An 18,335-nucleotide genomic window follows, 5' to 3' on the forward strand; every position below is an offset into this window, starting at 1 on the left:
CCCTCTTGGAGCCTCCACACTGCCCTGTCCATGGCAGGGGCACAGTCCACACTTCGTCCATGGCAGGCACATGGTCCACACTTCCTGCAGTAGCTTTCATCACGTGCTTCCTCTAATTGGAGTTATCCACCCAGTCCAGGAGCACAGGACAGGCCCTCTTGACTCACTCTTGTTAGGATAGACCCCCTACAGCCTGATTTTACAATCAAAGGCTGAATTGTCAGCTCCCATCCCCATCACCTGCAGGTCTTCTCATGGTTGGGTTGGGGTATTCCTGGTCAGTCTCATGGTTGGGTTGGGGTATTCCTGGTCAGTCTCATGGTTGGGTTGGGGTATTCCTGGTCAGTTTCATGGTTGGGTTGGGGTATTCCTGAGTCAGCTTAATATCCCTTGCCAGCTTCCTCCCACACCCATACTTAAGCCTCAGTCCCCTGCTGCAGGGGCTGTCACAGCAGCGACTCTGGCAATGCCTTCCACACAGCTCTTTTTCTCCCCTGCTGCGGGATCCTGACTGCCAGGCTTTGAAAGTCTCACCTGATAAAATATGGTCCCCTGACCAGTGGAGAAGTCAGCATCGTCCCAGAACGGAGCCACCAGGGCCACAGGGTCCCAGCCTGTGAAGCCTGTTGGGAGTGGGTTGGGATAGGAGAAAATCTGGTAGTCTGACTCTGGGAAGATGATCTGGCCATTGTCTGTGAACTAAGCACACAGGTTTTGTGGTTACCATTCAGGGAGGAAGGTGGGGAGGAAAGTCCCAGCCTTGGTCCAGCTCCACAGAAGCGTGATCCCCAAGGGTAGAGCTTTAGAGGTGCTAACAACCCCGGGAAGTCACCTCCTGTGTCCTGGCTTTGGGAGAGCCCTTTCCGTATAATCTCACAGAATACTCCACCCTTAAGGCATCCCTTGGGTCCTTGGGTGGTCGGCTTGGTCCTGTTTCACTGCAGATCCCCGGCTGTGGACCAGCCAATCACAGACACATCCCTCTTGGCCAGTCCCCTGGGCCCCATCCTGAAGCTTGTGACACATCATGTGGGGCTCAGGAGATGGAAACTCTGCTCTCCATCACTCAGGAGTGTAGACACTCTCTCTCCATCAGTCACAAGTGTAGACAGCCTATCTCCATCACTCAGGGGGTGGAGCCCTGTCTCCATCACTCAGCGGTGTAGACAACCTCTCTCCATCACTAAGGGGTGTAGACACCCTCTCTCCATAACTCAGGGGGTATAGACACCCTCTCCATCACTCGGGGGTGTAGACACCCTCTCTCCATCACTAAGGGGGTGGAGCCCTCTCTCCATCACTCAGGGCTATAGACACCCTCTCTCCATCGCTTGGGGCTGTAGACACCCTCTCTCCATCGCTCGGGGGTGTAGACACCCTCTCTCCATCGCTCGGGTGGAAATCTCTCTCCATGGCTCAGCAGGTGTAGACACCTCACCATTGCTGAGTCGCCCTCTCATGGTGCGTCCCACAGCCTCCCCCTGAGGGCCGCGGGAGCCAGGACGGCCCCTCCAACTCCTCCAGGGGACAGGGACCGGGGGGCCAGAGACTAATGCCAGAACGCGGGCACGGCGGGAACAGCTCCGTTTCCCAAGCGCAGCGTTTTGCTCCGGGGAAGGCCGCGCAGAGCAGCGCTGGGCCCAGCAGGCGTCCGCCCTCGCCTGGCGCCCCGTGTTCCTCGGCAGAGGCCTGACATTAAGGGGGCTGTGGGGCGCACGAGGGGCCCCGCCGAGGCTGCCTCCACTCCTGCTTCCTCTGGGTTGTCTCGAAGCTGGGGAGAGAAGCGGCCCATGGAGCCGAGGCCGCTGCCGGGACTCACGTAGAGGGAATCGCGCAGCGAGGAGCCGAGGGGGAAGCCAGTCGCGGGCCTGAAGAGCGGGGAGGTGAAGTCCACGGTCCTCCTGACGAACTCCAGGTCCCCGGCGCCGGCCCCGTAGGGGAGGAGGGAAGCTCCTGGCCAGGACAAAGACGAGCAGGACGTCCGAGGGGGCCTGGGCCTTCTTTAGGGCCGAAAGGGATCCCAGAGCCCTCCCCGCGCGCTGCGCGCACCTGCCCCGTTCCCCGAGGGCCCCAGAGGCAGCCAGCAAGGGCTCTTGTGGCTCCCTCTCCACCCACACTGAACGCATGTGGTTATTTTACTCCCGAACTGCGCCTCTCATCCTTCCCCAGCTCGGAGAAAAACAGGTCCTGCTGGCAGAATACCAGCAAACGATTCGCCATCTCTTAGGTAGTCCCAATCCTTTTCAGAGTTAAATGACAAACGTCCATGCTGGACGCGGTGGCTCTCGCCTGTAATTCCAGAACTTTGGGAGGCCGAGGCAGGTGGATCATGAGGTCAGGAGTTCGAGACCAGCCTGACCAACATGGAGAAACCTCGTCTCTACTAAAAATACAAAAACTAGCCTGGTGTGGCGGCGCATGCCTGTAATCCCAGCTACTCGGGAGGCTGAGGCAGGAGAATCGCTTGAACCCGGGAGGTGGAGGTTTCAGTGAGCCAAGATTGCTCCACTGCACTCCAGCCTGGGCGACAAGAGCAACCCTCCGTTTCAAAAAAAAAAAAAAAAAATGACAAAAGTCCAGGGCAGTGAAGATTCGTGACTGCAGAATCCTTTTCAGGGAATGAGACTTGCTTCCTAAGATGGCCTTTCTCCGGTTAAACTTGAAGACTCCTCGAATTTAACCTAGGACTCCCTAGAGGTTCTTGGGCTCCGGTTTGAGAAACCTTGTCCCAAATAATTCTCGCAGCTGCCGACTCCTTGGGGCCCTCCCCTGGTCCTGCTTGGAATCCTGTAGGCTCTCCTGGCCTCGTCGCTGCCTGCACATCTGGCCACTGCAGGCACCACTTGTTAAATGTCATTTGTACAATGCAAAACAGTCCTCCCTGGCTCTCCTTACCTACAGGATTGCATGCTGGCCGCACTTTTTGCTCCTCTTGTTCTCATTTTCAGCTACCCCAAATGATTCAGGGATCCACTCCCCATGCAGCACCGGGTCCACTTTCCACGGCCATACCTTCCACACTTGTTCCAGCTGTTTCCGCCCTCCTCCCTGCCCCTCCTCCCTACCCGGGGTGCTCTCCATCCCCCGGCTCTGCCTTCCTTAGGGCTTTCCATTGTGTGTGCTTAGACCCTGGCATGAGTCCTCTAACCGCCTCTACCAGACAGTCCATCTGTCCCTTGCTGAATGGCACCAGGGTCATTTCTCTGTCTCCAGCCCCTGGCCCAGTGCCATGCACAAAGCCAGCCCTCAGCAGCGACTCCGATGCTGTGTCCCTGTCCTCACTAAGGCCTTGCTGACCCAAAAGAGCAGAGACTGTGGGAAGCAGGCTGAGAGGGAGCCATCAGTTATGTCACCGCCCAAAACGCACAAGTCTCACCTGTACGGCCTCACTCACCTTTCTCAGGCGGGACGGGGACGGGGACGAGGGCGGGGGCAGCTGTGGAGTGGCTGTGCGTGGCAGTGCTGGGAGTGGCGGAGGTGGAGGCCTGGGAGGTGGTCAGGGGTGGTGAGGGGGCTGTGGCAGAGGTGGCGGTCTGAGAGGTGGTTGGGAGTATGGATGTGGCTGTGGCGGAGGTGGCGGTCTGAAAGGTGGTTGGGGGTGTGGATGTTGCTGTAGCTATGGCGGTCTGGGAGGTCGTCGGGGGTGTGGATGTGGCTGTGGCGGAGGTGGTGGTCTGGGAGGTCGTTGGGGGTGTGGACGTGGCTGTGGAGGAGGTGGCGGTCTGAGAGGTGGTTGGGGGTATGGATGTGGATGTGGCGGTCTGAGAGGTTGTTGGGGGTGTGGATGTCACTGCGGTGGAGGTGGCGGTCTGAGAGGTGGTCGGGGGTGTGGATGTGGCTGTGGCGGAGGTGGCGGTCTGGGAGGTGGTTGGGAGTAGGGATGTGTCTGTGGCGGAGGTGGAGGTCTGAGAGGTTGTTGAGGGTGTGGATGTGGCTGTGGCAGAAGTGGTGGTCTTAGATGTGGTTGGGGGTGTGGATGTGGCTGTGGCTGTGGCGGTCTGGGAGGTTGTTGGGGGTGTGGATGTGGCAGTGGCAGAGGTAGTGGTCTGGGAGGTGGCCGGGGGTGCGGATGTGGTTGTGGCAGAGGTGGCAGTCTGGGAGGTCGTTGGGGGTGTGGATGTCGCTGTGGCGGAGGTGGCAGTCTGGGAGGTGGTCGGGGGTGTGGACGTGGCTGTGGCGGAGGTGGCGGTCTGGGAGGTGGTCGGGGGTGTGGATGTGGCTATGGCGGAGGTGGCAGTCTGGGAGGTGGTCGGGGGTGTGGACGTGGCTGTGGCGGAGGTGGCGGTCTGGGAGGTTGTCGGGGGTGTGGATGTGGCTATGGCGGAAGTGGCGGTCTGGGAGGTGGTCGGGGGTGTGGACGTGGCTGTGGTGGAGGTGGCGGTCTGAGAGGTGGTTGGGGGTGTGGATGTGGCTGGGGCTGTGGCGGTCTGAGAGGTTGTTGGGGGTGTGGACGTGGCAGTGGCAGAGGTAGTGGTCTGGGAGGTGGTCGGGGGTGCGGATGTGGTTGTGGCAGAGGTGGCAGTCTGGGAGGTCGTTGGGGGTGTGGACATGGCTGTGGCAGCCATGGCGGTCTGAGAGGTGGTTGGGGGTGTGGATGTGGATGTGGCTGTGGCAGAAGTGGCGGTCTTAGAGGTGGCTGGGGATGTGGATGTGGCTGTGGCTGTGGCGGTCTGAGAGGTGGCCGGGGGTGTGGACGTGGCTGTGGCGGAGGTGGCGATCTGAGAGGTGGTCGGGGGTGTGGACGTGGCTGTGGTGGAGGTGGCAGTCTGGGAGGTCGTTGGGGGTGTGGACATGGCTGTGGCGGAGGTGGCGGTCTGTGAGGTGGTTGGGGGTGTGGATGTCGATGTGGCTGTGGCAGCAGTGGCGGTCTTAGAGGTGGTTGGGGATGTGGATGTGAATGTGTCTGTGGTGGTCTGAGAGGTTGTTGGGGGTGTGGATGTCGCTGTGGTGGAGGTGTCAATCTGAGAGGTGGTTGGGGGTGTGGACATGGCTGTGGCAGAGGTTGCAGTCTGAGAGTTGGTCAGGGGTGTGGACGTGGCTGTGACGGAGGTGGCGGTCTGGGAGGTCGTCAGGGGTGTGGACGTGGCTGTGGTGGAGGTGGCGGTCTGAGAGGTGGTCGGGGGTGTGGACGTGGCTGTGACGGAGGTGGCGGTCTGGGAGGTGGTCGGGGCTGTGGATGTGGCTGTGCCGGAGGTGGTGGTCTGGGAGGTCATTGGGGGTGTGGACGTCGCTGTGGTGGAGGTGGCGGTCTGGGAGGTCATTGGGGGTGTGGACGTGGCTTTGGCAGAGGTGGCGGTCTGGAAGGTCATTTGGGGTGTGGATGTCGATGTGGCTGTGGCAGAAGTGGCGGTCTTAGAGGTGGTTGGGGATGTGGATGTGGCTGTGGTTGTGGCGGTCTGAGAGGTTGTTGGGGGTGTGGATGTTGCTGTGGTGGAGGTGTTGATCTGAGAGGTGGTTGGGGGTGTGGATGTGGCTGTGGCGGAGGTGGTGGTCTGGGAGGTCGTCAGGGGTGTGGATGTGGCTGTGGTGGAGGTGGCGGTCTGAGAGGTGGTTGGGGGTGTGGATGTGGCTGGGGCTGTGGCAGTCTGAGAGGTTGTTGGGGATGTGGATGTCGCTGTGGCGGAGGTGGTGATCTGGGAGGTGGTCGGGGGTGTGGATGTGGCTGTGGCGGAGGTGGCAGTCTGAGAGGTGGTCAGGGGTGTGGATGTCGCTGTGGTGAAGGTGGCGGTCTGAGAGGTGGTCGGGGGTGTGGACGTGGCTGTGACGGAGGTGGCGGTCTGGGAGGTCATTGGGGGTGTGGACGTGGCTGTGGCGGAGGTGGCAGTCTGGGAGGTCGTTGGGGGTGTGGACATGGCTGTGGTGGAGGTGGCGGTCTGGGAGGTGGTTGGGGGTGTGGATGTCGATGTGGCTGTGGCAGAAGTGGCGGTCTTAGAGGTTGTTGCTGACGTGGATGTGGCTGTGGTTGTGGCGGTCTGAGAGGTTGTTGGGGGTGTGGATGTCGCTGTGGCGGAGGTGTCAATCTGAGAGGTGGTTGGGGGTGTGGACGTGGCTGTGGCAGAGGTTGCAGTCTGAGAGTTGGTCGGGGGTGTGGACGTGGCTGTGACGGAGGTGGTGGTCTGGGAGGTCGTCAGGGGTGTGGACGTGGCTGTGGTGGAGGTGGCGGTCTGAGAGGTGGTCGGGGGTGTGGACGTGGCTGTGACGGAGGTGGCGGTCTGGGAGGTGGTCGGGGCTGTGGATGTGGCTGTGCCGGAGGTGGTGGTCTGGGAGGTCATTGGGGGTGTGGACGTCGCTGTGGTGGAGGTGGCGGTCTGGGAGGTCATTGGGGGTGTGGACGTGGCTGTGGCAGAGGTGGCGGTCTGGAAGGTCATTTGGGGTGTGGATGTCGATGTGGCTGTGGCAGAAGTGGCGGTCTTAGAGGTGGTTGGGGATGTGGATGTGGCTGTGGTTGTGGCGGTCTGAGAGGTTGTTGGGGGTGTGGATGTGGCTGTGGCGGAGGTGGTGGTCTGGGAGGTCGTCAGGGGTGTGGATGTGGCTGTGGTGGAGGTGGCGGTCTGAGAGGTGGTTGGGGGTGTGGATGTGGCTGGGGCTGTGGCAGTCTGAGAGGTTGTTGGGGATGTGGATGTCGCTGTGGCGGAGGTGGTGATCTGGGAGGTGGTCGGGGGTGTGGATGTGGCTGTGGCGGAGGTGGCAGTCTGAGAGGTGGTCAGGGGTGTGAATGTCGCTGTGGTGAAGGTGGCGGTCTGAGAGGTGGTCGGGGGTGTGGACGTGGCTGTGACGGAGGTGGCGGTCTGGGAGGTCGTTGGGGGTGTGGACGTGGCTGTGGTGGAGGTGGCGGTCTGGGAGGTCGTTGGGGGTGTGGACATGGCTGTGGTGGAGGTGGCGGTCTGGGAGGTGGTTGGGGGTGTGGATGTCGATGTGGCTGTGGCAGAAGTGGCGGTCTTAGAGGTTGTTGGGGATGTGGAAGTGGCTGTGGTTGTGGCGGTCTGAGAGGTTGTTGGGGGTGTGGATGTCACTGTGGCGGAGGTGTCAATCTGAGAGGTGGTTGGGGGTGTGGACGTGGCTGTGGCAGAGGTTGCAGTCTGAGAGTTGGTCGGGGGTGTGGACGTGGCTGTGACGGAGGTGGCGGTCTGGGAGGTCGTCAGGGGTGTGGACGTGGCTGTGGTGGAGGTGGCGGTCTGAGAGGTGGTCGGGGGTGTGGACGTGGCTGTGACGGAGGTGGCGGTCTGGGAGGTGGTCGGGGCTGTGGATGTGGCTGTGCTGGAGGTGGTGGTCTGGGAGGTCATTGGGGGTGTGGACGTCGCTGTGGTGGGGGTGGCGGTCTGGGAGGTCATTGGGGGTGTGGACGTGGCTGTGGCAGAGGTGGCGGTCTGGAAGGTCATTTGGGGTGTGGATGTCGATGTGGCTGTGGCAGAAGTGGCGGTCTTAGAGGTGGTTGGGGATGTGGATGTGGCTGTGGTTGTGGCGGTCTGAGAGGTTGTTGGGGGTGTGGATGTTGCTGTGGTGGAGGTGTTGATCTGAGAGGTGGTTGGGGTTGTGGATGTGGCTGTGGCGGAGGTGGTGGTCTGGGAGGTCGTCAGGGGTGTGGATGTGGCTGTGGTGGAGGTGGCGGTCTGAGAGGTGGTTGGGGGTGTGGATGTGGCTGGGGCTGTGGCAGTCTGAGAGGTTGTTGGGGATGTGGATGCCGCTGTGGCGGAGGTGGTGATCTGGGAGGTGGTCGGGGGTGTGGATGTGGCTGTGGCGGAGGTGGCAGTCTGAGAGGTGGTCAGGGGTGTGGATGTCGCTGTGGTGAAGGTGGCGGTCTGAGAGGTGGTCGGGGGTGTGGATGTCGCTGTGGTGAAGGTGGCGGTCTGAGAGGTGGTCAGGGGTGTGGATGTCGCTGTGGCGGAGGTGGTGATCTGAGAGGTGGTCAGGGGTGTGGATGTCGCTGTGGTGAAGGTGGCGGTCTGAGAGGTGGTCGGGGGTGTGGACGTGGCTGTGACGGAGGTGGCGGTCTGGGAGGTCGTTGGGGGTGTGGATGTGGCTGTGGCGGAGGTGGCGGTCTGGGAGGTCGTTGGGGGTGTGGACATGGCTGTGGTGGAGGTGGTGGTCTGGGAGGTGGTTGGGGTTGTGGATGTCGATGTGGCTGTGGCAGAAGTGGCGGTCTTAGAGGTTGTTGGGGATGTGGATGTGGCTGTGGTTGTGGTGGTCGGAGAGGTTGTTGGGGGTGTGGATGTGGCTGTGGCGGAGGTGGTGGTCTGGGAGGTCGTCAGGGATGTTGACATGGCTGTGGTGGAGGTGGCGGTGTGAGAGGTAGTTGGGGGTGTGGATGTGGCTGGGGCTGTGGCGGTCTGAGAGCTTGTTGTGGGGGTGGATGTCGCTGTGATGGAGGTGGCAGTCTGAGAGGTGGTCGGGGGTTTGGATGTCACTGTGGCGGAGGTGGCGGTCTGAGAGGTGTTCGGGAGTGTGGACGTGGCTGTGATGGAGGTGGCGGTCTGGGAGGTCGTCGGGGGTGTGGATGTGGCTGTGGTGGAGGTGGCGGTCTGGAAGGTTGTTGGGGATGTGGACGTGGCTGTGGTGGTCTGGGAGGTGGTTGGGGGTGTGGATGTCGATGTGCCTGTGGCAGAAGTGGTGGTCTTAGAGGTGGTTGGGGATGTGGATGTGGCTGTGGCAGAGGTGTCGATCTGAGAGGTTGTCGGGGGTGTGGACGTGGCTGTGGTGGAGGTGGCAGTCTGAGAGGTGGTTGGGGGTGAGGATGTGGCTGGGGCTGTGGCGGTCTGAAAGGTTGTTGGGGGTGTGGATGTCACTGTGGCAGAGGTGGCAGTCTGAGAGGTGGTCAGGGGTGTGGATGTCGCTGCGGTGGAGGTGGTGGTCTGAGAGGTGGTCGGGGGTGTGGACGTGGCTGTGACAGAGGTGGCAGTCTGGGAGGTCATCGGGGGTGTGGACGTGGCTGTGGCGGAGGTGGCGGTCATGGAGGTCGTTGGGGGTGTGGACGTGGCCCTGGTGGAGGTGGCGGTCTGGGAGGTGGTTGGGGATGTGGATGTCGATGTGGCTGTGGCAGAAGTGGCGGTCTTAGAGGTGGTTGTGGATGTGGCTGTGGCTGTGGCAGTCTGAGAGGTTGTTGGGGGTGTGGATGTGGCTGTGTCGGAGGTGTTGATCTGAGAGGTGGTCGGGGGTGTGGATATGGCTGTGGTGGAAGTGGTGGTCTGGGAGGTCGTCGGGGGTGTGGACGTGGCTGTGGTGGAGGTGGCGGTCTGAGAGGTGATTGCGGGTGCGGATGTGGCTGGGGCTGTTGCGGTCTGAGAGGTTGTTGGGGGTGTGGATGTCGCTGTGGCGGAGGTGGCAGTCTGAGAGGTGGTCGGGGGTATGGATGTGGCTGTGGCGGAGGTGGTGGTCTGGGAGGTGGTCGAGGGTGTGGATGTGGCTGTGGCAGATGTGGCAGTCTGAGAGGTGGTCGGGGGTGTGGACGTGGCTCTGGTGGAGGTGGCAGTCTGGGAGGTCGTTGGGGGTGTGGACGTGGCTGTGGCAGAGGTGGCGGTCTGTGAGGTGGTTGGGGGTGTGGATGTCGATGTGGCTGTGGCAGCAGTGGCGGTCTTAGAGGTGGTTGGGGATGTGGATGTGGATGTGTCTGTGGTGGTCTGAGAGGTTGTTGGGGGTGTGGATGTCGCTGTGGCGGAGGTGTCAATCTGAGAGGTGGTCGGGGGTGTGGACGTGGCTGTGACGGAGGTGGCGGTCTGGGAGGTCGTCAGGGGTGTGGACGTGGCTGTGGTGGAGGTGGCGGTCTGAGAGGTGGTCGGGGGTGTGGACGTGGCTGTGACGGAGGTGGCGGTCTGGGAGGTGGTCGGTGGTGTGGACGTGGCTGTGTCGGAGGTGGCGGTCTGGGAGGTCGTTGGGGGTGTGGACGTGGCTGTGGCGGAGGTGGCAGTCTGGGAGGTCGTTGGGGGTGTGGACATGGCTGTGGCGGAGGTGGCAGTCTGGGAGGTCGTTGGGGGTGTGGACGTGGCTGTGGCAGAGGTGGCGGTCTGGAAGGTCATTTGGGGTGTGGATGTCGATGTGGCTGTGGCAGAAGTGGCGGTCTTAGAGGTGGTTGGGGATGTGGATGTGGCTGTGGTTGTTGCGGTCTGAGAGGTCGTTGGGGGTGTGGATGTGGCTGTGGCGGAGGTGGTGGTCTGGGAGGTCGTCGGGGGTGTGGATGTGGCTGTGGTGGAGGTGGCGGTCTGAGAGGTGGTTGGGGGTGTGGATGTGGCTGGGGCTGTGGCAGTCTGAAAGGTTGTTGGGGATGTGGATGTCGCTGTGGCGGAGGTGGTGGTCTGGGAGGTGGTCAGGGGTGTGGATGTGGCTGTGGCAGAGGTGGCAGTCTGAGAGGTGGTCAAGGGTGTGAATGTCGCTGTGGTGGAGGTGGCGGTCTGAGAGGTGGTCGGGGGTGTGGACATGGCTGTGACGGAGGTGGCGGTTTGGGAGGTCGTTGGGGGTGTGGACGTGGCTGTGGCAGAGGTGGCGGTCTGGGAGGTCGTTGGGGGTGTGGATGTGGCTGTGGCAGAGGTGGTGGTCTGGGAGGTGGTTGGGGGTGTGGATGTCGATGTGGCTGTGGCAGAAGTGGCGGTCTTAGAGGTAGTTGGGGATGTGGCTGTGGCTGTGGCAGTCTGGGAGGCGGTTGGGGGTGTGGATGTCGATGTGGCTGTGGCAGAAGTGGCGGTCTTGGAGGTGGTTGGGGATGTGGATGTGGCTGTGGCAGAGATGGCGGTCTGGGAGGTCGTCGGGGGTGTGGACGTGGCTGTGGTGGAGGTGGCGGTCTGAGAGGTGGTTGGGAGTGTGGATGTGGCTGGGGCTGTGGCGGTCTGAGAGGTTGTTGGGGGTGTGGATGTCGCTGTGGCAGAGGTGGCAGTCTGAGAGGTGGTCGGGGGTGTGGATGTCGCTGTGGCGGAGGTGGTGGTCTGAGAGGTGGTTGGGGGTGTGGATGTGGCTCTGGCGGAGGTGGTGGTCTGGGGGGTGGTCGGGGGTGTGGATGTGGCTGTGGCGGAGGTGGCGGTCTGGGGGGTGGTCGGGGGTGTGGATGTGGCTGTGGCGGAGGTGGCCGGGGGTGTGGATGTGGCTGTGGTGGAGGTGGCGGTCTGGGAGATCGTCGGGGGTGTGGACGTGGCTCTAGCGGAGATGGCGGTCTGAGAGGTGGTTGGGGGTGTGGATGTCAATGTGGCTGTGGCAGAAGTGGCGGTCTTAGAGGTGGTTGGGGATGTGGATATGGCTGTGGCTGTGGCAGTCTGAGTGATTGTCGGGGGTGTGGATGTGGCTGTGGTGGAGGTGGCAGTCTGAGAGGTGGTCAGGGGTGTGGACGTGGCTGTGGCAGAGGTGGCGGTCTGGGAGGTCGTTGGGGGTGTGGATGTGGCTGTGGCGGAGGTGGCGGTCTGAGGGGTGTTTGGGGGTGTGGATGTGGCTGTGGTGGAGGTGGCGGTCTGGGTGATCATCGGGGGTGTGGACGTGGCTCTAGCGGAGATGGCAGTCTGAGAGGTGGTTGGGGATGTGGATGTCAATGTGGCTGTGGCAGAAGTGGTGGTCTTAGAGGTGGTTGGGGATGTGGATATGGCTGTGGCTGTGGCGGTCTGAGAGGTTGTCGGGGGTGTGGATGTTGCTGTGGTGGAGGTGGCGGTCTGGGAGGTGGTCGGGGGTGTGGATGTGGCTGTGGCTGTGGTGGTCTGAGAGGTGGTTGGGGGTGTGGATGTGGCTGTGGTGGTCTGGGAGGTTGTTGGGGGTGTGGATGTGGCTGTGGCGGAGGTCATCTGAGAGGTTTTGGGGGGTGTGGATGTGGCTATGGCAGTCTGCGAGGTTGTTGGGGGTGGTGATGGGACTATGGTGGAGATGGTGATCTGAGAGGTGGTTGGGGGTGTGGATGTGGCTGTAGCGGAGGTGGTGGTCTGGGAGGTTGTTGGGGGTGTGGATGTGGCTGTGGCAGAGGTGGCGGTCTCGGAGGTCATCAGGGATGTGGATTTGGCTGTGATGGTCTGGGAGGTTGTTGGGGGCGGTGATGTGGCTGTGGATGTGGCTACGGCGGTCTGCGAGGTTGTTGGGGGTGGTGATGGGACTATGGTGGAGATGGTGATCTGAGAGGTGGTTGGGGGTGTGGATGTGGCTGTGGCGGAGGTGGCGGTCTGCGAGGTTGTTGGGGGTGGTGATGGGACTATGGTGGAGATGGTGATCTGCGAGGTGGTTGGGGGTGTGGATGTGGCTGTAGCGGAGGTGGTGGTCTGGGAGGTTGTTGGGGGTGTGGATGTGGCTGTGGCAGAGGTGGCGGTCTCGGAGGTCGTCGGGGATGTGGATGTGGCTGTGGTGGTCTTGGAGGTTGTCGGGGGTAGTGATGTGACTCGGCGACTCTCGCTGCTTGTCTTCACTGAGGTTGTCGTCATTCCTGGACACATGAAAAGAGAAGGCAGGGGTGGTTCTTACAGTAAGAGAACAGCAGAGTCAAAGAGATTCAAAGAAATCAGGAGCTGGAAGAGAGAGTTGGAAAATCCTTGTCTGTCCGCTGGTCATATCCAAACCACTCTCGACATCAGCGGTTTTCAACTGGGGCAGAGAGTGGGGTGAGCCTGTCACCCACCACACCCACCACCTCCTCCTCTGTGGGACCTGACTCAGTCCCACCAGATAATGTGAATGTGCCAGTGTTCTCAAGTACTCCTTAGGCTGAATTCAGCCAAGGGGGCCACTGGGAGAGATGAAGACAAGGCAGATGGCAGCTACCTGATGTTTCCATCTTCAGAGTGGAGCCCGAGGATACTGTGGATGCTGAGAAAGCACCCGTGACAGGAAGAGTGGTAGCGTGACCTGTGAATAGCGTGGTGGAGAAAGAAAGCCCAATAACAAAGCTATTTCTTATGTTGATGCTAAAATTATTTTCCATACAGTTATTATGATGCAACAATAAACTCAATTTCAAGAGATTTGTGGTATTTGGTGATTGATTGAAAACCTTTTTCCATGTATCAGGAGGTGTTGTCCCCTTAGGGAACATGAACATCAAGGCTAGGGCACTGCTCCTTCTTTGAACAGAGCTGTTTCTGCAAGGTGACAGTAGCCAGATTTAAAACTCTTAATCAGAAGAAGGAGATTTTTGGTAATTAGCCAAGTTCAAAACACCCAGAGCAGAAATAAGGTTAATATTCTGCAGAGGTACCAGCTGTCTGGTTGAGGGCTCTGCGGTACACCTTCAGGGCCTCAAAAGTAAATTGTCAATGACATAAATTAGTTGTTTTTAAAATACTGTAATGTGGATGTCCTTTTCAAATGAAAAGGTGTCATCAATCTGTTTTCAAGAAATCTAGAAACAAAACTGAAATTTCATGTATCTGATGTGATTTGAAGTGGCCAGTCTTTCTTGCTCAAGTTGCCAAATACTCCTCTCCTTAAAACAGCCCTGAGAGGTACAAAAAGATGAAGGCAGTTTCCCTGCCGTGGAGACTAAATGGCACCTGTAGGGAAGGAAACATTCAGACTCACAGCACAGCCTGCATCAGGGTGGCCAGTTAACACTGCTGCCAAATGAGCCCCAGGGTCAGGTCTGGTCAATAAAACCTGCTCCAAGTCAGTGGTTTAGAGACTTGCCTGGAGGAAAGCTTAACGAAAAAAATCTCCGGTAGAAAATAAGACAGTCTCTGTGAACCAGCAGATTTAGACTTTTCTGCTGCTGGCTCTGAGGAATCTGGGCAGCCCAGATGAGTGGGTTTCCCCCCACCAAACCACACCCCCTCCACCAAGGCACAGCCAAAGTGCATCATTAAATGGGTCCTGCTTCCCGTGCTGCCCAACTGGGTGAGAGCCCCCAACAGGAATTGTCAGACACCCTCTACAGGAGTGTCCCTATTGGCATCAGTTAGGTGCCCCTCAAGGTCAGAGATCCCAGAAGGAGCAGGCACCCATCTTTGCTGTTCTCCAGCCTCCTCAAGTGACACCTTCAGGTGCAGGAGAGCGAACCAGATGAAGAGGGCCTGAAGTGAACCCCCAGCAAATCGCAGCAGCCCTACCGAAAAGGGATCTGGCTACTGAAAGAAAAACAAACAGAAAGCAATGACAACAGCATCAACAAAAAAGTTCCCACAAACATCATCCAAGGGTCAGCAGCCTCAAAGATCGAAATGAGACAAACTCATGAAGATGAGAAATAATCAACAGGAAAACACTGAGAACCTGAAAGGCCAGAGTGCCTCTTCTCCTCCAAATGACCGCAGCACCTCTCCAGCAAAGGAGCAGAACTGGACGGAGCATGAGATGGACGAATTGACAGAAGTAGGCTTCAGAAGGTGGGTAACAACAAACTTCGCTGAGGCAAAGCAGCACGTTCTAACCCAATGCAAAGAAGCTAAGAACCTTGATAAAAGGTTACAGGAGCTGCTAACTAGAATAACTAGGATTTATAGAGGAACATACATGACCTAATGGAACTGAAAAACACAGCATGAGAACTTCGTTAAGCATACACAAGTATCAATAGCCGAATCGATCAAGTGGAAGAAAGAATATCAGGGATGGAATACTATCTTGCTGAAATAAGGCAGGCAGACAAGATTAGAGAAAAAAGAAGGAAAAGGAATGAACAAAACCTCTGAGAAATATGGGGCTATGTAAAAAGACCAAACCTATGACTGATTGGCGTACCTGAAAGAGACAGGGAGAATGGAAACAAGTTGGATAACACACTTCAGGATATTATCCAGGAGAACTTTCCCAACCTAGCAAGACAGGCCAACATTCAAATTCAGGAAATACAGAGAACCCCAGTAAGATACTCCACGAGAAGATCAACCCAAGACACATAATCATCAGATTCTCCAAGGTCAAAACAAAGGAAAAAATGTTAAGGGCAGCCAGAGAGAAAGGCCAGGTCACCTACAAAGGGAAGCCCATAAAACTAACAGCAGATCTCTCAGAAGAAACCCTACAAGCCAGAAGAGAGTGGGGTCCAATATGCAACATTCTTAAAGTAAAGAATTTTCAACCCAGAATTTCATATCTGGCTAAACTAAGCTTCATAAGCAAAGGGAAGTAAAGTCCTTTTCAGACAAGCAAATGCTGAGAGAATTTGTCACCACCAGGCCTGCCTTGCAAGCGCTCCTGAAGGAAGCACTAAATATGGAAAGGAAAAACCAGTACCAGTCACTGCAAAACACATGAAAATATAAAGACCCACGACACTAAGAAGAAATGGCATCAACTAGTGTGCAAAATAACCAGCTACCATCATGATGACAGGATAAAATTCACACACAACAATATTAACCTTAAATATAAATGGGCTAAAAGATCTAATTAAAAGACACAAACTGGCAAATTGAATAAAGATCAAGACCCATTGCTGTGCTGTATTCAAGAGACCCATCTCATGTGCAAAGACACATATAGGCTCAAAATAAAGGGATGGAGGAAAATTTACCAAGCAAATGGAAAGCAGTAAAAAGCAGGATTTGCAAGTCCGGTCTCTGACAAACAGAATTTAAACCAACAAAAGTCAAAAAAGACAGAGAAAGGCATTACATAATGGTAAAGGGATCAATTCAATGAGAAGAGCTAACTATCCTAAATATATATGCACCCAATACAGGAGCACCCAGATTCATAAAACAAATTCTTAGAGATCTACAAAGATACTTAGATTCCCACACAATAATAGTGGGAGACTTTAACACCCCACTGCCAATATTAGACAGATCAACAAGACAGAAAATTAACAAGGATATTCAGGACTTGAACTCAGTTCTGGATCAAGTGGACCTAATATCTACAGAACCCTCCACTCCAGAATAGCAGAATATACATTCTTCTCAGTGCCACATGGGACTTACTCTGAAATCAACCACATAATTGGAAGTAAAACACTCCTCAGCAAATGCAAAAGAACTGAAATCATAACAGTCTCTCAGACCACAGTGCAATCAAATTAGAACTCAGAATTAAGAAACTCACTCAAAACCACACAACTACAAGGAAATTGAACAACCTGCTCCTGAGTGACTCCTAGGTAAATAACGAAATTAAGGCAGAAATCAAGAAGTTTTCTGAAACCCAATGCAAACAAAGAGACAACATACCAGAATCTCTGGGACACGGCTAAAGCCGTGCTAAGAGGGAAATTTATAGCACTAAATGCCCACGTCAGAAAGCTGGAAAGATCTCAAATTGACACCCTAACCTCACAATTAAAAGAACTAGAGAAGAGCAAATGAATCCAAGAGTTAGCAGAAGACAAGAAATAACAAAGATCAGAGTGGAACTGAAGGAGATAGAGACATGAAAAGCCCTTCAAAAAATCAATGAATCCAGGGGCTGGTTTTTTGAAAAATTAATAAAATAGATCGCTCGCTAGACTAATAAAGACGAAAAGAGAGAAGAATCAAATAGACACAATAAAAAATGATAAAGGGGATATCAAACTACCCTCAGAAAATACAAACTACCATCAGAGAATACTATAAACACCTGTAAGCAAATAAACTAGAAAAATCTAGATGAAATTGACAAATTCCTGGACACATACACCCACCCAAGACTAAACCAGGAAGAAGTTGAATCCCTGAATAGACCAATAACAAGTTCCGAAATTGAGGCAGTAATAAATAGGCTACCAGCCAAAAAAAACCCCAGGACCAAACAGATTCACAGCCAAATTCTACCAGAGGTACAAAAAGGAGCTGGTACCATTCCTTCAGAAACTATTCCAAACAACTGAAAAGGAGGGACTCCTCCCTAACTCATTTTATGAGGCCAGCACCATCCTGATACCAAAAACAGGAGAGACACAACAACAAAAAGAAAACTTCAGGCCAATATCCCTGATGAACATTGATGCAAAAATTCTCAATAAAATACTGGCAAACTGAATCCAGCAGCACATCAAAAAGCTTATCCACGATCAAGTCGGCTTCATCCCTGGATGCAAGCCTGACTCAACATATGCAAATTAATAAATGTAATCCATCACATAAACAGAACCAATGAAAAAAACCACGTGATTATCTCAATAGATGCAGAAAAGGCCTTTGATAAAATTCAACATCCCTTCATGTTAAAAACTCTCAATAAACTAGGTATTGATGGAACATATCTCAAAATAATAAGAGCTATTTATGACAAACCCACAGCCAATATCATACTGAATGGGCAAAAGCTACATTCCCTTTGAAAACCAGCACAAGACAAGTATGCCCTCTCTCACCACTCCTTTTGAACATAGTATTGGAAGTTCTGGCCAGGGCAATCAGGCAAGATAAAGAAATAAAGGGTACTAAATAAGAAGAGAGGAAGTCAAATTGTTTCTGTTTGCAGACGACATGATCCTATATTCAGAAAACTCTATTGTGTTAGTCCAAAAACTCCTTCAGCTGATAAGCAACTTCAGCAAAGTCTCAGGATAAAAAATCAAAGTGCAAAAATCACAATCATTCCTATACACCAACAATAGGCAAGCAGAGAGCTAAATCATGAATGAACTCCTATTCACAATTGCTGCAAATAGAATAAAATACCTAGGAATACAGCTAACAAGGGACGTGAAGGACCTCTTAAAAAGAACTACAAACCACTGCTCAAGGAAATAAGAGAGGACATAAACAAATGGAAACACATTCCATCCTCATGGATAGGAAGAATTGATATTGTGAAAATGGCCATACTGCCCAAAGTAACTTATAGATTCAATGCTATTCCCATCAAACTACCATTCTTCACAGAATGAGAACAAACTACTTTAAAATTCATATGGAACCAAAAAAGAGCCTGAATAACCAAGACAATCCTAGGCAAAAAGAACAAAATGGGAGGCTACCTGACTTCAAACTATACTACAAGGCTACAGTAACCAAAACAGCATGGTACTGGTACCAAAACTGACATACAGACCAATGGACAGAATAGAGACCTTGGAAATAAGACCACACATCTACAACCATCTGATCTTTGACAAACCTGACAAAAGCAAGCAATGGGGAAAGGATTCTCTAATAAATGGTGCTGGGAAAACTGGCTAGCCATATGCAGAAAACTGAAACTGGACCCCTTCCTTACACCTTATACAAAAATTAACTCAAGGTGGACTAAAGACTTAAACGTAAAGCCCCAAACCATAAAAACCCTAGAAGAAAACCTAGGCAATACCATTCAGGACATAGGAATGGGCAAAGATTTTATGATGAAATCTCCAAAAGCAATTGCAATAAAAGATAAAATAGACAAATGGGATCTAATTAAACTAAAGAGCTCTGCACAGCAAAAGAAACTATCATCAGAGCAAACAGGCAACCTACAAAATGAGAAAATTTTTGCAATCTACCCATCCGAGAGAAGTCTAATATCCAGAATTTACCAGGAACTTAAAT

At 55.1% G+C, this 18,335-nt stretch overlaps 1 protein-coding gene across 1 annotated transcript in view; it reads right to left on the minus strand.

The window, feature by feature from the left end:
• LOC105470977 (mucin 4, cell surface associated) overlaps positions 1-18,335 on the minus strand; it is a 62,595-nt gene that overhangs the window by 25,733 nt on the left and 18,527 nt on the right. The window contains 4 exon segments of the mRNA XM_071090544.1: positions 535-699; positions 1,820-1,953; positions 3,395-3,533; positions 12,333-12,376. Coding sequence (XP_070946645.1) covers positions 535-699; positions 1,820-1,953; positions 3,395-3,533; positions 12,333-12,376 — 482 coding nt within the window.

The sequence above is a fragment of the Macaca nemestrina genome, chromosome 2 (genome assembly GCF_043159975.1).
Source record: "Macaca nemestrina isolate mMacNem1 chromosome 2, mMacNem.hap1, whole genome shotgun sequence".
Lineage (NCBI taxonomy): Eukaryota > Metazoa > Chordata > Mammalia > Primates > Cercopithecidae > Macaca > Macaca nemestrina.